Genomic DNA, 15275 nt, shown 5'->3' on the forward strand with positions numbered 1-15275 from the left:
CTAGGATGAGTGTGGTTCCCACCATATCTGCCAACACGCCGGCAGCGTATAGTTCCTAAAGCGATAATCTTCTCTCAAAAATCTCCAAATCACGGCTCAAGACTCCTACCCTAGGTGTAACAACCTATTTGGAACCACTTTTGTTCCTGGACCTATCCCAAAAACTGGCTGGAAGTGGCCGAAATCTCGACCCGAAATTTGGCCAAACTTTGGATCCAAGATCGAGTTATCTACGCTAGAAATTCCTGAAATCCTACCCAACTAGCAGCTATGACTCGAGAAATAGATGAGTTTCCATACCTGGATCACCGGAAATGGTGGCCGGATGACGAAGAACAAATGGCTGGAAATCTCGAGCGAAACCGGCCTATTCTCGGTTCTTTCCGGTGGATTTTGATGGTTTCGACGGCGAGCTTGACGGAAGGGAAGGGGAGGCTGCTCGGTCCATTTGGGTCCAATCCGTGGCCAACCGTGGCTGTGGTGGCGGCGGTGGCTCTTGAAAGCCACCACTGAACTGAAAAATAGGGAGGGAGGGTTCTTTCGCACTTTTGAGAGAGAGAGAGAGAGAGAGAGGTTTTAAAACGGACATGGCAAATTATGATTTTGCCCCTCAACGTAATTTGATCGTATCTTTCTCGTTACAACTTGGATTTGGGCCCACTACGCGTCTACGGACTCATTTTGTCGCGCTCTACGCAACAGCGTAATCGAAATTCCCAAATTCCTTTTTGGTCAAAAAGTCAACTTTTAACCTAATAAAATATTCCAAGGGTATTCTAGTCCTTTCCTTGAATAAAATAATAATTAAGAATTAATTAAGGATCGGGTAGTTACAATTTAGGTCATCTTCACTTTCATCAAAATGACAATCACGTTTGACATGTCTTCTTATATAATTATGAAGTGTCATGGTTGCAATAACTATTTTTACTTGTTTTGCAAAAGGATAACTAGACATGTCTCTAAAATACTCTATCTTTTTTTCCATACTCCAAAAGTGCATTCAATAACACAAAGGGAAGAGTGTGCACGATTGAATACCTCTTTATGACCTATTAGTTGAATACCCCTACGAAAATCAGGAAGATGTTATCTTTCACCTTTATATGGTCCTAAGTAACCTCTCATTTGTGGGTATCCCACATATACTAGATAATATTTTCATATAAAAAAGAAATTTAATTGATTATTTACAATGTAAAAAACTTTTTTTTTGGTCGAAACAATGTAAAAAACTTCAATATAAATTATATGAATTTTTTTCTTTAGATATAAATAGTACCATTAGGAAAATTCAAACTTTGATCACGTAAAGTTGATAGAAATATCCTTGTGTCATGAGTCGTATCTTCCCATCCGACACATGCAAATATAAATTACATGTAGCCATCATATTTTTGGTAGGTATCCCCTGTCTATCAATAAATGGTCTTTGATTAGAAGGAGATACTATGACTTGCATATAAACACAATCTATAGCACCAATATAATCCTACAAGTGATAAAAAGACAAACATAATATTAATTATAACACAATAAAAACATAGGCAATTATTTAAGAGTAGTAGATGCAATAGTAATTTTGAAATGAGGCATATATCTAGAATCCTGTAGGATTTCCTTTGGAGTGTTGTTAAATGCATTTTCCAATGGTTTAATTACATCCATAGGCAAACGACATACAACATCAAGTAAGATACTAAAATATCTGCTCACAGTCTCACTAGAATGTTGAAAGACAAACTGTGGTTGCCTATTTGCACAACCATGTCCTAAGATGTTCAAGAACATCCTTAACATCTCAGCAACACTCATTCTTCTTGAACCCTTTTAATCCATGATTATTTTGCAATTCATACACAATCTTATAAATACATCTTTGTCCATCCTAAACATATTATGGCAATGATTTTCATTTCCTTGTAACACTCCTATCAACCAAGTATTTCACAAAACACTAATCGCATTTTGAAAATTCTAGTATGAACATCTTTTTTTTTAATTTTTTATTTTTTTATAAACACTGGAATGACCAACTTTTAAGCCCAACTAAAAAAATCCCAACCTTAAGTGTAATTTCATTCGTAGACAAGAACTCACCTTTTCCTTTTGAGGGCTACCAATTAGAAGAAGATTACCATCGATATTTATGCTTGTAGGCACAACTTACAATATATCAAATTAATATTATAATATGAGAGAGAGAGAGAGAGAGAGAGAGAGAGAGAGAGCACTAGTAGGAGCACTAATGCTGCCACAACTCACATCAAAATGCCATGATATTTAGAGTAGCAGTAACTATTGCATTAGAAAGGAAGACAACTATCTATTCATCATATAATGCTGTAAAATATAGAAGATTCATTTTTTCCTAATTGGCATTCAACAACTTCATAAGGGTAAGGTTTGGCAAAGCAACAAACTGGTCACAATGCAACTCCAAAAGACATTTCTCCAATGCCAAATCATAGGAAGGGTTTCCATTAGAGAGGATTATAGTTCAGATTCCGCAAAACTTAACAAACATCAGAAAAAGTGATGGGTAGGAAAAAGGTGAACTAGTCAAATACATGCAAGAGGTCTCGTAATAGAACTAGCTAGAATCATATCTTCGCTAATGATTATATTCTAAGAGGCTTGAGATTTTCCAGAAAATCAAGGTAATGTCCAATACAAAATAGGCTAGTGCATGCAAAAAAACAAGGTAACTACGAATAAGGTACATAGAGACAGAGAAAAGAAAAAACCAAAAGGCAAGACAATAATGAAATATATATTTACAACTAAGAAGAGTAAAATAGAACTGAAGAAACAATATGCACCTTTAAGATATGCTACAACAAGGATCTCAAAGAGTAATGATACAGTCATAGAGAACAAAATAAACACCTGCACATATAAGAGGAAAAAAAATCTATGACATTCTTTTTCGTATTTTATATTGATGAAGTATGACAACATCAGTACTTACAGAACATGTCATATATATATATATATATATATGGTTGGGGGTGGGGGCTGGGTGAGTGGCAAAAAGATTTCCTACGAGTTTCCACTAGAACTACTCTCATTAATTGACCAACTCCTGTTGTTCGCAATAGTAGCTTCAAAAGGTCGTTCAAACCTTTCGTCAAACTTCTAGTGTGCACCTTTCCTCGAACTCCCTAATCAAATCACCGAAGCCCTAAAATCTAAAAATCCTTAACCCCAAACACGAAAACATGGTAGTAAAAGCAACAACAAAACACAAAGATTAATTTCAATTTTGGCTTAACAATATAAATAAAACTTCATCACAAATATAAGCACAAAATTCATCCCAAAGCAGCAATTAAAATCCTATAAATTAAAGCGAAAGGGAATAATAAAATTAGGAATAAATATATCTAATGTGTCTCTTACCTGAGTCTTGTGCCTTTGCTTCGATTGATCAAAAGAAGAAGAAGAAGAAGAAGAAGAACGAATGGAAGAGAAAAGCTATGGGAAGAGAGGGTGTGAAGATGAAGAGCACGATTGAAGAGTGAGGCCGGAGTGAGAAGAATGAGAGAGCGAGAAATTAGATTATGGTATTTTTGGAGTATGAAACTTTCATTAAATATCCAGTGCCTCCTCAATTTGATTCAGAAATTGAAAGCAGGTCCACACCTACTTCTTCTAATGGCTTTGGCTCATAGTAATTTATTATGTTTTTTTTTTTGGTAAATACCACAAGGTGTCCTTACACCGAAAGGTGAGATTAATCCCCTCTGGTTTGGCTTGCCACAAAGTACTTCCAACGGGTTTGAACTCTTGTCATTGATGCACCAGAAGCTCGCCAGTTAGATGTGATAGTTTGCCAACAGTATCACACCTTGTGATTGCTCATAGCAACTCTTTAACAAAAGTGATTTTCAACCCTTTTACCAAACGGGCTTGGACTTCAAAAAATTTCAAAAAATCACTTATGGCTCTAAATAAGAAATGCCAAATGGGTACTTAGGGAGTCTATTGTAGATACTCTGTCCATGATATTTTCAATAGAAAAATATTGAAAAATAAAAAAAATTGCCAAAGAGCGTCTAAAATGCTTACCAAAAAAGAAAACGAAAACATGACATGGAGTCAGTGAACCGATATTTAGCAATTTCATTAAAATAATTTAAACTAATTAAAAAAAACAAAATAAAAGTAGCGAAACCAAAATTTCGCGAACCCAAAAGCCCAATCCGATCTCAAACACACGCACTCTTTCCGTCTCCGTCTTCGTTCGAGGGCTTTCTTTCGCTTACAATCGGCGCTCGCCGCCTCTCTCTCTCTCTCTCTCTCTCTCTCTCACGTACCTTTTAGCAGTATCAACCAATCTATTTCAAACCCTAATTCCCACAGCTATACCTATATTTTTCAATTTCTTGTTTCAATTTCTGGGGTTTCATTTCCCAATTTTAATCGAATAATCTCCGAAGCTGCATAGCTCGTGAATCGAAGAAGTGCATGTTAGTCTTTACTGCTTTCTTGTTTTAATCTCGTTTTGTTTTTAGATCTGAGTCTGTTTGGACTTAGGGTTACGTATTGATTTTCGTCGAAGTTTGTAACTTTGCAATTGAAATATTGGGGAATTAGTCGGGCTGATTTTGTGGGGGTTTAGGGTTAGGGTTTTATAGCTGACTTGAATTGGGATAAGGACTCCTTATTCTGTGGTTCTCTAGAGCTCGGATATATAAATATATGGCCACTGGAAGACATGGGGGTTATCGCGATAATGAGTTCAGGGACCGGGAGTCCAATTTTGACTTGCCAAGGAGGGATTTCGCTACAGCTAAGGAGGACTACGAACGGATGAGGAACGGAAATCGTGATGGTGAAAGGGGTCAAGGTAGGGATTTGAGAGATAGAATTAGGGTTAGGCAGAAGGATATAAAGGAGAGGAATGGTGGGTATCGCTCCTCTTCGAGCAGCAGCGGTGGTGGGGCTGGTAGTCGTGGGCCTAAGCAAAGTGGGTTTTCTGTTAGGGCCTTGGACAGGGAACCTGGTGAATTGTCGAGTGAGAGTGGGTCTGATGATGCTATTGAATCTGCATCGCAGGTCAGAGAAAATGTGGTTTCAAAGGTCGTAGAGAATGGAACTGAGTCTCCGAAAGAGAGGAAAAGGAAGTATTCGCCCATTGTCTGGGATAGAGATGACAACAAAGGAATGAGTAATTCGTCAAAAACTAGGATTACCACTGCGCTGACAGCTCTTCCTCCTCCACCGCCGCCGTCTAGGGTATTTCATCAGTCTCCTAATGTTATTTCAGATAGCAGTGTACAAATATCTTCAGTTAAAATTGTTGAGGTCGATAATATACAGTCTTCTTCTCCAGTTAAGCCTCCTGTGGAACATGGGTCTGTTAGCAATGGTGTATTGGAGTCTCCAGTAGGGCTATCTTCACAAAGGCAGCAATGGGGTGATGATCATGAAGCAGAGCAGCTAGAAGATGAAGAATATGTCCCGACCCGGAATATATCATCTTCAAGATGGGCAGCGGGAAATAATTCTCCTGGTGATGAAGGAGAAATTTTAGGGAACGAGCAAATGCCTAAAAGGAGGAAGAAAATTCCGCTTGCAGGGTCAGTAGAAGATGGAGTACGCAACAATTCGTTGACACCTGAGTCTGGGGAGCTTAAGAGAGATGGGTCTGAACGAGTCAGAGCGAGGTCATCCGAATCTGAAGAACAGGATGCCCATACTAGGTCTTCCAGTAGGAATGATTACCCTGATAATGACTCAGAGAGGGATGACTACATGGATACTGACAAGGAATATGGTAATAATGACTCCAGTGTTAGTCAGTCAGATACAGATTCTGAGGATAACAATAACTCTCGTGAGACCTCAGAACCTGCAGCTCCTCCACAAAGAAGCGTAAACATGCTTCAGGGCTGTAGAAGTGTTGACGAGTTTGAGAGACTAAACAAGATAGATGAAGGCACTTATGGTGTTGTATATAGAGCCATGGATAAGAAAACTGGAGAAATTGTGGCCTTGAAGAAGGTAAAGATGGAGAAGGAAAGAGAAGGTTTTCCCTTGACTTCTCTTAGGGAAATAAACATTCTTCTTTCTTTTCATCACCCATCAATTGTCGATGTGAAGGAAGTGGTGGTGGGGAGTAACCTTGATAGTATTTTTATGGTGATGGAGTACATGGAACATGATCTTAAAGCACTAATGGAGACAAAGAAGGAGCCATTCAGTCAGAGTGAAGTTAAATGCCTTATGCTCCAGTTATTGGAAGGTGTCAAATATCTTCATGATAATTGGGTGCTTCATCGGGATTTGAAGACATCGAACCTGCTTTTGAATAATCGTGGTGAGTTGAAAATATGTGACTTTGGATTGTCTCGTCAGTATGGGAGTCCTTTGAAACCGTATACTCATTTGGTGGTTACTCTTTGGTACAGGTGAGTTGCAATATCCCCTTCTGGTCTGCATTGCTATTTATAGCTGATCATATGATTTTAGTGTTCATATCATCCTTAAAATGTTTTATGTTTACCCGTTTAACCTATTACTTCCACTTTGACTGTATATTGATTTGTGGCTTTGCTGGTTTTCCATTTTTATTAAATTAAATTCGTTTTAATTTCAAGTAGTTGGATGCATACTTTTTTGTAAATTAGCTTGTTACTCCTGGTATCTCTCTTTGAATTTTGAGTTTGATGTTATCTCTGTTTCCAACTCAATTATGTTGGTCATGTTGGTTTTAATGTGATAACAACTGTTGACCTCTCTTTATCCCTACCTCCCTTTGCCTGGTGTGCATGTGCTTCTGTGTGTTGTATGTAGATTCATGCTTTTTCTATATCGGCAGAAGATTTAGTCACTATCCTCATTCAATGCAGGGCACCTGAACTCCTGTTGGGAGCAAAAGAATATTCAACGGCAATCGATATGTGGTCACTTGGTTGTATAATGGCTGAACTATTATCGAAGGAGCCACTTTTCAATGGGAAAACGGAATTTGATCAACTTGACAAGGTAAGTTAATTTTTGTTGATGCTTGTTTACACTCTTGCTCATTCACATACTTGTGGATTTATTTATTTATATTCACTAACTCTATAATCACTGCAGATTTTTAGAATCCTTGGCACACCAAATGAGACTATCTGGCCTGGATATTCCAAGCTTCCTGGAGTCAAGGTCAACTTTGTTAAGCACCCGTAAGTATGAATATATTTGTGAACTAATTCCCAACTTCGATTATGACATCATGGTGTTCTTATTCTTGCCTGTTTTCCCAGGCTTCCAGCTTTGGGTGATTCTGGTCTGGCTATCTGGCCTCCATTGGTGATGCTTTCAGATGCTAAGAATTTTCGTTTATGTATTAACTACTGACCTGTTTTCTTCAGGTATAACCTTTTGCGCAAGAAGTTCCCAGCTACATCATTTACTGGATCTCCAGTTCTTTCTGATGCTGGATTCAATTTGTTGAACAAGCTTTTAACTTATGACCCTGAGGAGGTGAGTTTGCTATCTAGACTTGCCTTATTTTGCTATTATTGGTATAGTTTACTTATACATGTACTGTATTTTATACAGAGAATTACAGCTGCAGATGCTCTGAATCACGAGTGGTTTCGTGAAGTTCCTCTTCCCAAATCGAAGGAGTTCATGCCCACATTTCCTGCTCATCATGCTCAAGACAGGTATCTTGACCTCTAATGTTGCAAACAATTCCCACCTGTAGTATTGCTTCTGGTTCCATTTTCCTGCATTTAACAAATTTATCCATGTTGTAAACAGGCGCACACGGAGAATATTGAAGAGTCCTGATCCCTTGGAAGAGCAACGTAGAAAGGAATTGCAGCAAGGGGAAATAGGAACTGGTGGTGTGTTTGGCTAGTAGATATGAATCAGTGATCAGTGGCCTTGATACGCAGTTGGACATGGCTGAGGTGAGAGACATGCATTGAACGGAAGTTGCAAACATTCTATGTCAGACGATCATATGTGCTCTTTTTTAGCAGGCAATTCTTTGTGATTTGGGCAGAGATTTGTATTTTTTTTATGGCTCCTGTCAACCAGATTTGTTGCAGGTTAACTTTGTTCTTCATCTTTGATCATCGTATAGAATTGCATCTATGACCCTGCTTTCATTGCGAGGTGTGGCATAATTGCCTTTTCTTTTAAAAAGAGAATCAGTTTCAGCTGAAACTTGTGTATGTAACATATTTTCCTTGGCACATTGTAAACAGTTCTCCTTTGGTTTTCAATATTAGCACTGTCAATTATATTAGAATATATTTAATATTCACATTGTGTTTGCAAGAGACGGTTGGTGTGGAGTGGAGGGGGCGTTCTTTGCTTTTCGTTGATGAAGAATTTGACAATTACCATATTATTTTTTAAAGGTAATCTGTTAATTTGATATCTGTGGGATGTTATGAGGGATGAAGATTTTAACCCATAAGGGTGTATTTAATTTCAATTTAGATGTTGGAGCATACACTAATATAATGCGGTCTAACCTCAATTATGTCAATAATGCAAATCTTTGTTGTGTCATAACTAACTCCTTGCATAAATGTGAAGGATTAGGTGAATCTTTGTAGAGCTGCGATGAATATGTTATCTTAGTAGCATCCATGAAATATACCATATATCCGTTTAAAACTTTTGTTTTTTGAGAGGGCAAATATGTCTCTTCAGTAGCACTGCTTGGAAATTAAAAGTCCTCAAAAGGAAAAGGGGGACAAAAGAAAACCAAATTTGCTGCTTTCTTTAATCACTGGTTTGAGTCAGTGAACCTGATAATGCGTTCTTGATTTAGTGTTCAAACGTTGTGTTAAAGTAAGCTCGTTATACCTGGAACTGAAGTGCTTACTAAGGTTAATTTGAAGGGCACAAGCTGTAACCTTTGCCATTTTCTTTTTCATCTGTGCCATGGTAGGAATTCAGATATCAGATATGAACTTGATGCTTACTTAAGGAGGGGGTGATTCTTCTGTTTGCAAAATTTTAGTAAGTTCATAGTGAATTGATCTTTATTATATGGCTATGCTGTGTTGGTATAGCGGTCCATCCTTTATTTTCAGTGGCCTCGTCAGCTGTGTCTTAGTGGTTATCGGTATTTTCCCTCCATCAATACGTGTGGGCATGAAAAATGATTGACTTTGTCCATTTGTTGTCTTCTTTTGCTTCTGGTGTGCATGAAGAATCAACATTTCACTAGTTCTAGAATTGTTTATGACATATATCTGCGTATGTCACTGCAGTATCAAAGCAAGCAGGTTGAGGAGGTTTCCTGCACTTCCAGGAATTTATAACACTTCAATTAGTTGTTCCTACAGGCTCACTAGAGGTACTATGCAAACCTTGGTTTGTTTAGATTTTGGTCTTATCTTCTTGGGATCTTCTTGGTTTTTTATGGGAATGATTCTTGATGGCATTTAGTGTTTGCTTTTTTTTTTCTTCTTCTTTTGTTCCAGAAGAATGTTTTAAGAAATGCATTAAAGGGAGGAAAAAAAAAAAACTCTGGTCTCAGTTCCTGAACAGTTTACATTCTAAAGTTGACAAAATGGCAGGTGCATGTTGTGGCCCATTTAAGATGCTGCCTGTTTGTTCATGTAATTGAATAAAAATCAATTCTAGTTAAAAACTGAATGCATGCATTTTGAAATGTGAAGTGATACTGGTGATATACAACATGCTTTTCCATCTAGAAATTGCTTTTGTATATTTTTTTGGTTTCCCGTACTTTTTAGAGGACATAACTGAGGTTTTGGATAGATGGTCTGTTTCTGGTCCAAATTCGTCCATACAAGGAACATTACTTCTCTGTCACTTGAGATTAGAAATTTGCAGAGTGTAAAATTGTCTAGAACCAGAATAGCTTGATTTGTACATCGTGGGAGTCAAATATACCGAACAATTTAAAATGATTCAGTTCTGTAAAAGTTTGGATATCTGATTGTCATTTGATCATGGAATTAGCAAAGAACAGCTGCTTGCATGAATGGATATTGCTTCTGTATTACTGAAGGGGCATGGAGGGCTGGGTACTTTTTAAAGGCTCCTGCATGTATCTGTTGGAACGTGTAGTTTGATTTAGATACACATCTCGTTGAAAACATTGAGTTTCTTCAAGTGTTCTTTGTCCGTATGTTTTTTCTAATTATAAATATGTATCAATCTTGATTCTTGCAAATTCCGAAAATGGTGTTGCTCATTTGGTGGTGTGAAGATGAATGCGAAATTACTAATTTGTACCTTAATGTGGATTATTAGTTTATAAGGACCTTGTAGAGATACAATGTAAAGTTTGTAATCTTGTATAAATATCATGTGTCTGGGGCTGGGTTTATGGAATTTTTTTCTCCTATAGTGGACAGGAAGATCCTCATATTTTGATATCTGGTTATTGTTGCTTATGTGTGGCATAATTCTATAATAGGCATGGCTGGAGTGGGATGGGTTGCTTGGAGATGGAATATAGTATAGTGTCAGCTTCCCATTTACTTAACCAAATAGAATCCGAGAAGATTCAGTAAGCCTAGGTGGGATATAGAAAATACTTTGCCATATGCTTTGTGCAGGTGGTGACTGATGATATTCAACCAGCACACTTTTGACGTTAAGGTCATAGTACAAATGTGAGTTAAAGGAGGTTGCTGATGGCTGATGAATTCCCCCAAACATCAAACGATCTGCCTACGTGCGACAAAATTCTGTTCCATGTACTTTAAAATGTCAGGTTTCTTTTGCACGTTGCATTAATGTATTGATCATGTAATTTGTCTCGGTCCATTCCAGATATTTTATGGTTGATTTCTATGCTGTATTCTGTGTCAAGCGGCAATGAAACCTTGTTAGCCCGTGCCATAACTCATGTTCTTGTACATCCATGATAACACTGGCTGATTTGGGAAAGTAGCACTGAGATATTTTCCTTTTGACATTGTTGGAAAGTAGCAATAGATTAGGACAGTAAAGTTTTTCTCATAGATGAGTGAACTGTCGGAACCTGGGATGCTAAAAGACCTTGTTTCTGTTTTGGGATATAGTTCGAAATGCTTAATGATGCAATCTCTGTTAGGAGGGAAGTTGATGGCTTTGAGCCTTGCAAGTGCACTGTGGTATACAAGCCATGCATGTATGATGTTTAAGATATCTTTAATAAAATTTTCAAGATCCAAGTGATTTTGGTTTATGGTTATTCTGCAAGACAGCCTCTGAATCGGCTTGGCCTTTCCTTTTAGCAATGGACTTGTGCACCCATTTTTTTCTCAAAGGGAAGGGTGTCTTCCCCGGCAGATATTGTGATCTCAATATTCGTCTTGTTTTCATATGCATGTTATAACTCGAAGTACCTAGTTATTTTCCTTGTGCCAAAAATGGATATTATCATGTGGTTGAAAGGCGGTGAAATATCCATATTTCGGAACATGAAAAATCAATTCTGAGTCGGCATTTTATTTGTATCAAGAGCGCTTGGTGGTGTGCCCGGAACATATAAAAATTTCTTGTGGTGAAGGGCTTTCTTTCAATTGAAAAATTAGTAAAAGGACGAGTGGTTTTACAACTTAAAAAATAAAAATGAATAAATGAATGGAAGACAGGGTTTGACATTCAATACAACAACTCAAACATGGTTGCTGCTCAATCAACTTGAATTCTATTGCTGTTTCGGTATATGTAAAAGAAGCACGAATTTACAACAAACAAGTTTCTTCCTATTTTTCTCTGGCTGTTGGACTTGTATTCGGAAACAAGGTGGACACTTTTGAGAACTGCATCGTTATGCAAGCTCCTCCCAACAGATGTCATGGGGAAATAATCGAAGAGATGAAATTGCAAACTGAAACAGATCAACAATCAAACTGAAACAGATCAACAATCGCAGCCGTAAACCTTGAATATCTTGTTCGCAGGTTGATTCCTGATGTCATTGTGGTCGGAAAAGAGTGGCGCTTATTAAGTTGACGAAAAAACTAGTGTCTTTCCGAGCACAAAGGTGATCAAAGATAGTTCGATGAAAAAGATGGTGTTGAGGAGGCCTCTATCGACTGTCCATCCAAATATTGTGATCCCCCCATAATTAGTTTGCAAATACATCACTGCATTGGAGAATAAAGGGATAGAGCATGAGACAAAGGACAACCCACAGAAGCCAACTACGTGAAAATGAACAAAAAAAACACCTATATGACATGCAGCAAATGATACAACACTAAAAGTGCCTCCTGTTCAAACATGAAAAAGATAAACAGAGTCCTTGAAATTTCGAAGTTTGAAAACATTTGAACTAAAATGTCCACTGATTAGCTGATGGAAGAAAATCCCATGACTTAAGGCAAGAGTTCATTTTTGCAGGACAAGCCAACAACACGTTTCGTAACTAACAAAGCGAAATCTGAGGCTTATTCACTAAACAATCTCACTGTGACCAAACTATACATCAACATTTTATTTGAGAGTTTTTAACACATGATCCATAATCAAATGATGTCAAATTGAAGTGAAGGAAAGTAGCTAGCCTTTTGCTTCCCTCTGTATTCATATGCATTTGTGAGTTGATTTATCTCTCGTTATAATATTGTCTCATGTAGATCATAGCATTAAAGGAAACATAAGCCAATTTTTATTCTTATAAGTTGAAGAATGTTACCAAAAGCTTGTCTCCTGTGATACGAGGACATATATGAAGCCAGCTGTGTATTTGTAGGCATTGCAACATAATCCACTGATTCCAGATCACTCTCAGAGTAACTAATATGCAGTGAGTTCAATGTGTTGGCAGCCTCCAAGTTCTGCGCACTGTTTGAATTTCTGTTTTGAGATGTCTCATTAGAACTGCATGTTACTAATGCATGCCATCTACTGGCAACTGATGCTATGCCTTGGGCTCTATGGGAAATTCTGGTCGCCGCATGCAGAGAAAGACTAAAGCCGACAACCTGAACAATTGTAGAGACCTGGAAATTTGGGGCAAAAAAGGGAAGGAAATTCAATGCATTGAACTTAATTACTGCAGAATGTACTGAGAAGCAAATACACAAAAAGCACGAAACTCACTGCAAAATCACCGCCGTTTATTAAAGTGATTTTTCCACTGTATCCTGTGGTCTCAAATAGAGTCACAAACTGGCTTGCTGTGACAACTAAGAACTGCAAAACAAGGAAGATCCGGAACCTGTGGCTTATTTTAGAGAGATGATACCGCAGACGAATATGCTCCTCCATAAAGATCAACACATCAGATTCCCTTTCCAAGAGCCTCGCGTAATCATCAAAGTGGATAACTTGCAAATTGCAGACCAGGTGAAACAAAATGCTGGCTGTTAGAGTGATTGTACTCACATAGGCCCATGACAGAACCAAAGCTAATAAAATAGCAACTGACACCCCCCATGAATCGTGAAGGACATAGATCATGCGGACAACCTCACGTACAGTCTTCAGAAGAAAACATGGCAGTGCCCACCAAACGAGCAAGCGTAAAGAACCCTGTGAAGATATGGTATCCAGGGAAATTCTGAGCATAGTAAATTACTGGAAACTTCTGGCCAAAAATGTCTAGACGGTTTAAAATAAACAAACGAAATAGTTAACTGACGACAATGAATCTATACTCGATAAGTCTTTTCAATATTTGCAGGCCGCAGTTAGTGAAAGAAAGTAAGTTACTTGTTGAATGGATAACAGAAAGGTGAATGTGCTATGCCTATGGACATTGATGAACAAATATAAAATTGAGAGAACACGAAAACGAAAGACTTCAGTTATGCTTTCTGCAGGTTTCGAAGTAGAAAGGAAGGATGCTGAATTTTGGTAAGTACATTATGTTGCATACCATGTAACCCTCCCATTACAGAGTTGTATAAATAATAATTACTCATCACAGCCAAAAGGTGACAACTTTAGCTCACATTCAAGACCATAAATTTGAATTACCAAATTTTACACAACTATGAAACTGCCCATAAGATCACATTTGGGATTGATATATATGAAGCAAAGCACAGACAACCTCTTCATAACACAATCATCAAGCAAACCAATTTAAATAAGCAGCAGCGGGAAGAAATATATCAAACACTAAACGATCTTACCTTTATCTGCTTAATGTAATCGTTTCGAAATCGCAACATATGGCCGCTATAGCGGTCGACAAAGAGGAACCTCCGAAGACCATACTTTCGAAGATTGTGAGAGAGGCAGAGCAAAGACACCGTGGCAAGACACGCCTGCGAGCCGACGATAACGAGCTCGAAACTTTTTATCTGATACTTCGCGCAATCCGAGCAGTTGAAGAGCTCAACAGCAAGCACTGGAAGCAACACACCTATGAGCACAAGAGCAGTCCAAGACATGGCAAGGCTTAAGAAAGAAGATTGACTGAAACCCAATAAAGTGAGAAAGGTTTCTAGCCATTGAAGGGTTTGGTCCAATTGGGTATCTTTGTATCCTTCTTCTAGTCCTTGGCGGTGGTTGTTGTTATTAGAATCAAGAAGAGGGGTGTTTTGGGCTGGTGGCTCCTCTGTTTTTAAACCAGGATTAGCCATGAACAACTTAGAGCTTAATTGGGGAGACGAAAGTTGAGATTTTGATGGGTTTGGAACTAAAATGGTAGCAACCCAGTGGAGATTTTCGTGCTATAAGTAGGAAAGTTTATAAACCATTGACATGTTCAGCCTGTCAGATTGAGAATCAGATCAGTCAGATCAAACCCAGGGTTCAAGTTTTTTAAGTCCCTTTCCCTTTCGTTCAGGAAGCAACTTATCAATCAGATCACCGAACGTAACAATAATATTTTTTTTAAAAGACTGCAACGTATGCCAACTAGACCAAAAGAATCGTTTGAACCGAAGGCTCGTTATTGAATTTGAGCCGTTGGATCATTGGGGGGAAGAAATAGTATATTCATAACCGTAGGATTTCGGTGACTTTTTTCCCGGTGAAGGTTTTTTCTTTTTGGCCAATATACTTACCTGGAGACCTGGGAATTGGAATATCTTTCCTACTTTTTGCCATCTCGAATTCTTTATTGTGAAGAGAAAATGATGAATGAGTATGAGTGACAGGTATCGGAAACAAAATGACTCATTACAAAGTGTCGGATCTGTAATCTGACTGCGCTTTGTTTATGCGACACTCGGATGCAAATACATAAAACCAAATTTGTTATTCAGATTCTTAAACCACAAACCTTGTCCAATTCCAAGTCTTTGGGTTCCCGCCAAATATAAACTTGTTTCTGTTTCCATAGGCCTATTTGAGCTGAGCCAATCCTGGCAGCACGCACAAGAGCAATCACT

At 38.0% G+C, this 15275-nt stretch overlaps 2 protein-coding genes and 1 pseudogene across 21 annotated transcripts; 1 reads left to right on the forward strand and 2 right to left on the reverse strand.

Moving 5' to 3' along the window:
• Nucleotides 1-972: 972 nt before the first annotated feature.
• Nucleotides 973-2871, reverse strand: LOC148919860 (uncharacterized; annotated as a pseudogene).
• A 1279-nt stretch (nucleotides 2872-4150) lies between these two features.
• Nucleotides 4151-10915, forward strand: LOC103321978 (Protein kinase superfamily protein). 20 transcript variants are annotated; one of them, XR_016123943.1, is made up of 10 exons: nucleotides 4166-6416; nucleotides 6858-6993; nucleotides 7090-7178; nucleotides 7260-7282; nucleotides 7368-7479; nucleotides 7558-7664; nucleotides 7762-7913; nucleotides 8290-8369; nucleotides 9234-9319; nucleotides 10412-10915. XR_016123943.1 is itself a non-coding variant. In XM_089045569.1 (6 exons), the coding sequence occupies exons 1-6, from the start codon at nucleotides 4705-4707 to the stop codon at nucleotides 7859-7861; spliced, it is 2256 nt and encodes a 751-aa protein (XP_088901695.1). In that variant the 5' UTR covers nucleotides 4151-4704; the 3' UTR covers nucleotides 7862-8259. The 20 variants fall into 20 exon arrangements, 1 of the variants encoding a protein (XP_088901695.1); XR_016123944.1 differs by having other exon boundaries at nucleotides 10554-10915; XR_016123933.1 differs by lacking the exon at nucleotides 7260-7282 and adding an exon at nucleotides 8909-8979 and having other exon boundaries at nucleotides 4170-6416; nucleotides 9447-10915.
• Nucleotides 10916-11531: 616 nt separating this feature from the next.
• LOC103321979 (zinc finger CONSTANS-like protein (DUF3537)) lies at nucleotides 11532-14793 on the reverse strand. Its single transcript, XM_008223831.2, has 4 exons — nucleotides 14070-14793; nucleotides 13033-13464; nucleotides 12626-12932; nucleotides 11532-12074 (listed from the first exon to the last, which is right to left on the reverse strand). The coding sequence occupies exons 1-4, from the start codon at nucleotides 14520-14522 to the stop codon at nucleotides 11932-11934; spliced, it is 1335 nt and encodes a 444-aa protein (XP_008222053.1). The 5' UTR covers nucleotides 14523-14793; the 3' UTR covers nucleotides 11532-11931.
• Between the last annotated feature and the right edge of the window lie 482 nt (nucleotides 14794-15275).

Source organism: Prunus mume, linkage group LG2 (genome assembly GCF_029339155.1).
Source record: "Prunus mume cultivar Tortuosa linkage group LG2, ASM2933915v1, whole genome shotgun sequence".
Lineage (NCBI taxonomy): Eukaryota > Viridiplantae > Streptophyta > Magnoliopsida > Rosales > Rosaceae > Prunus > Prunus mume.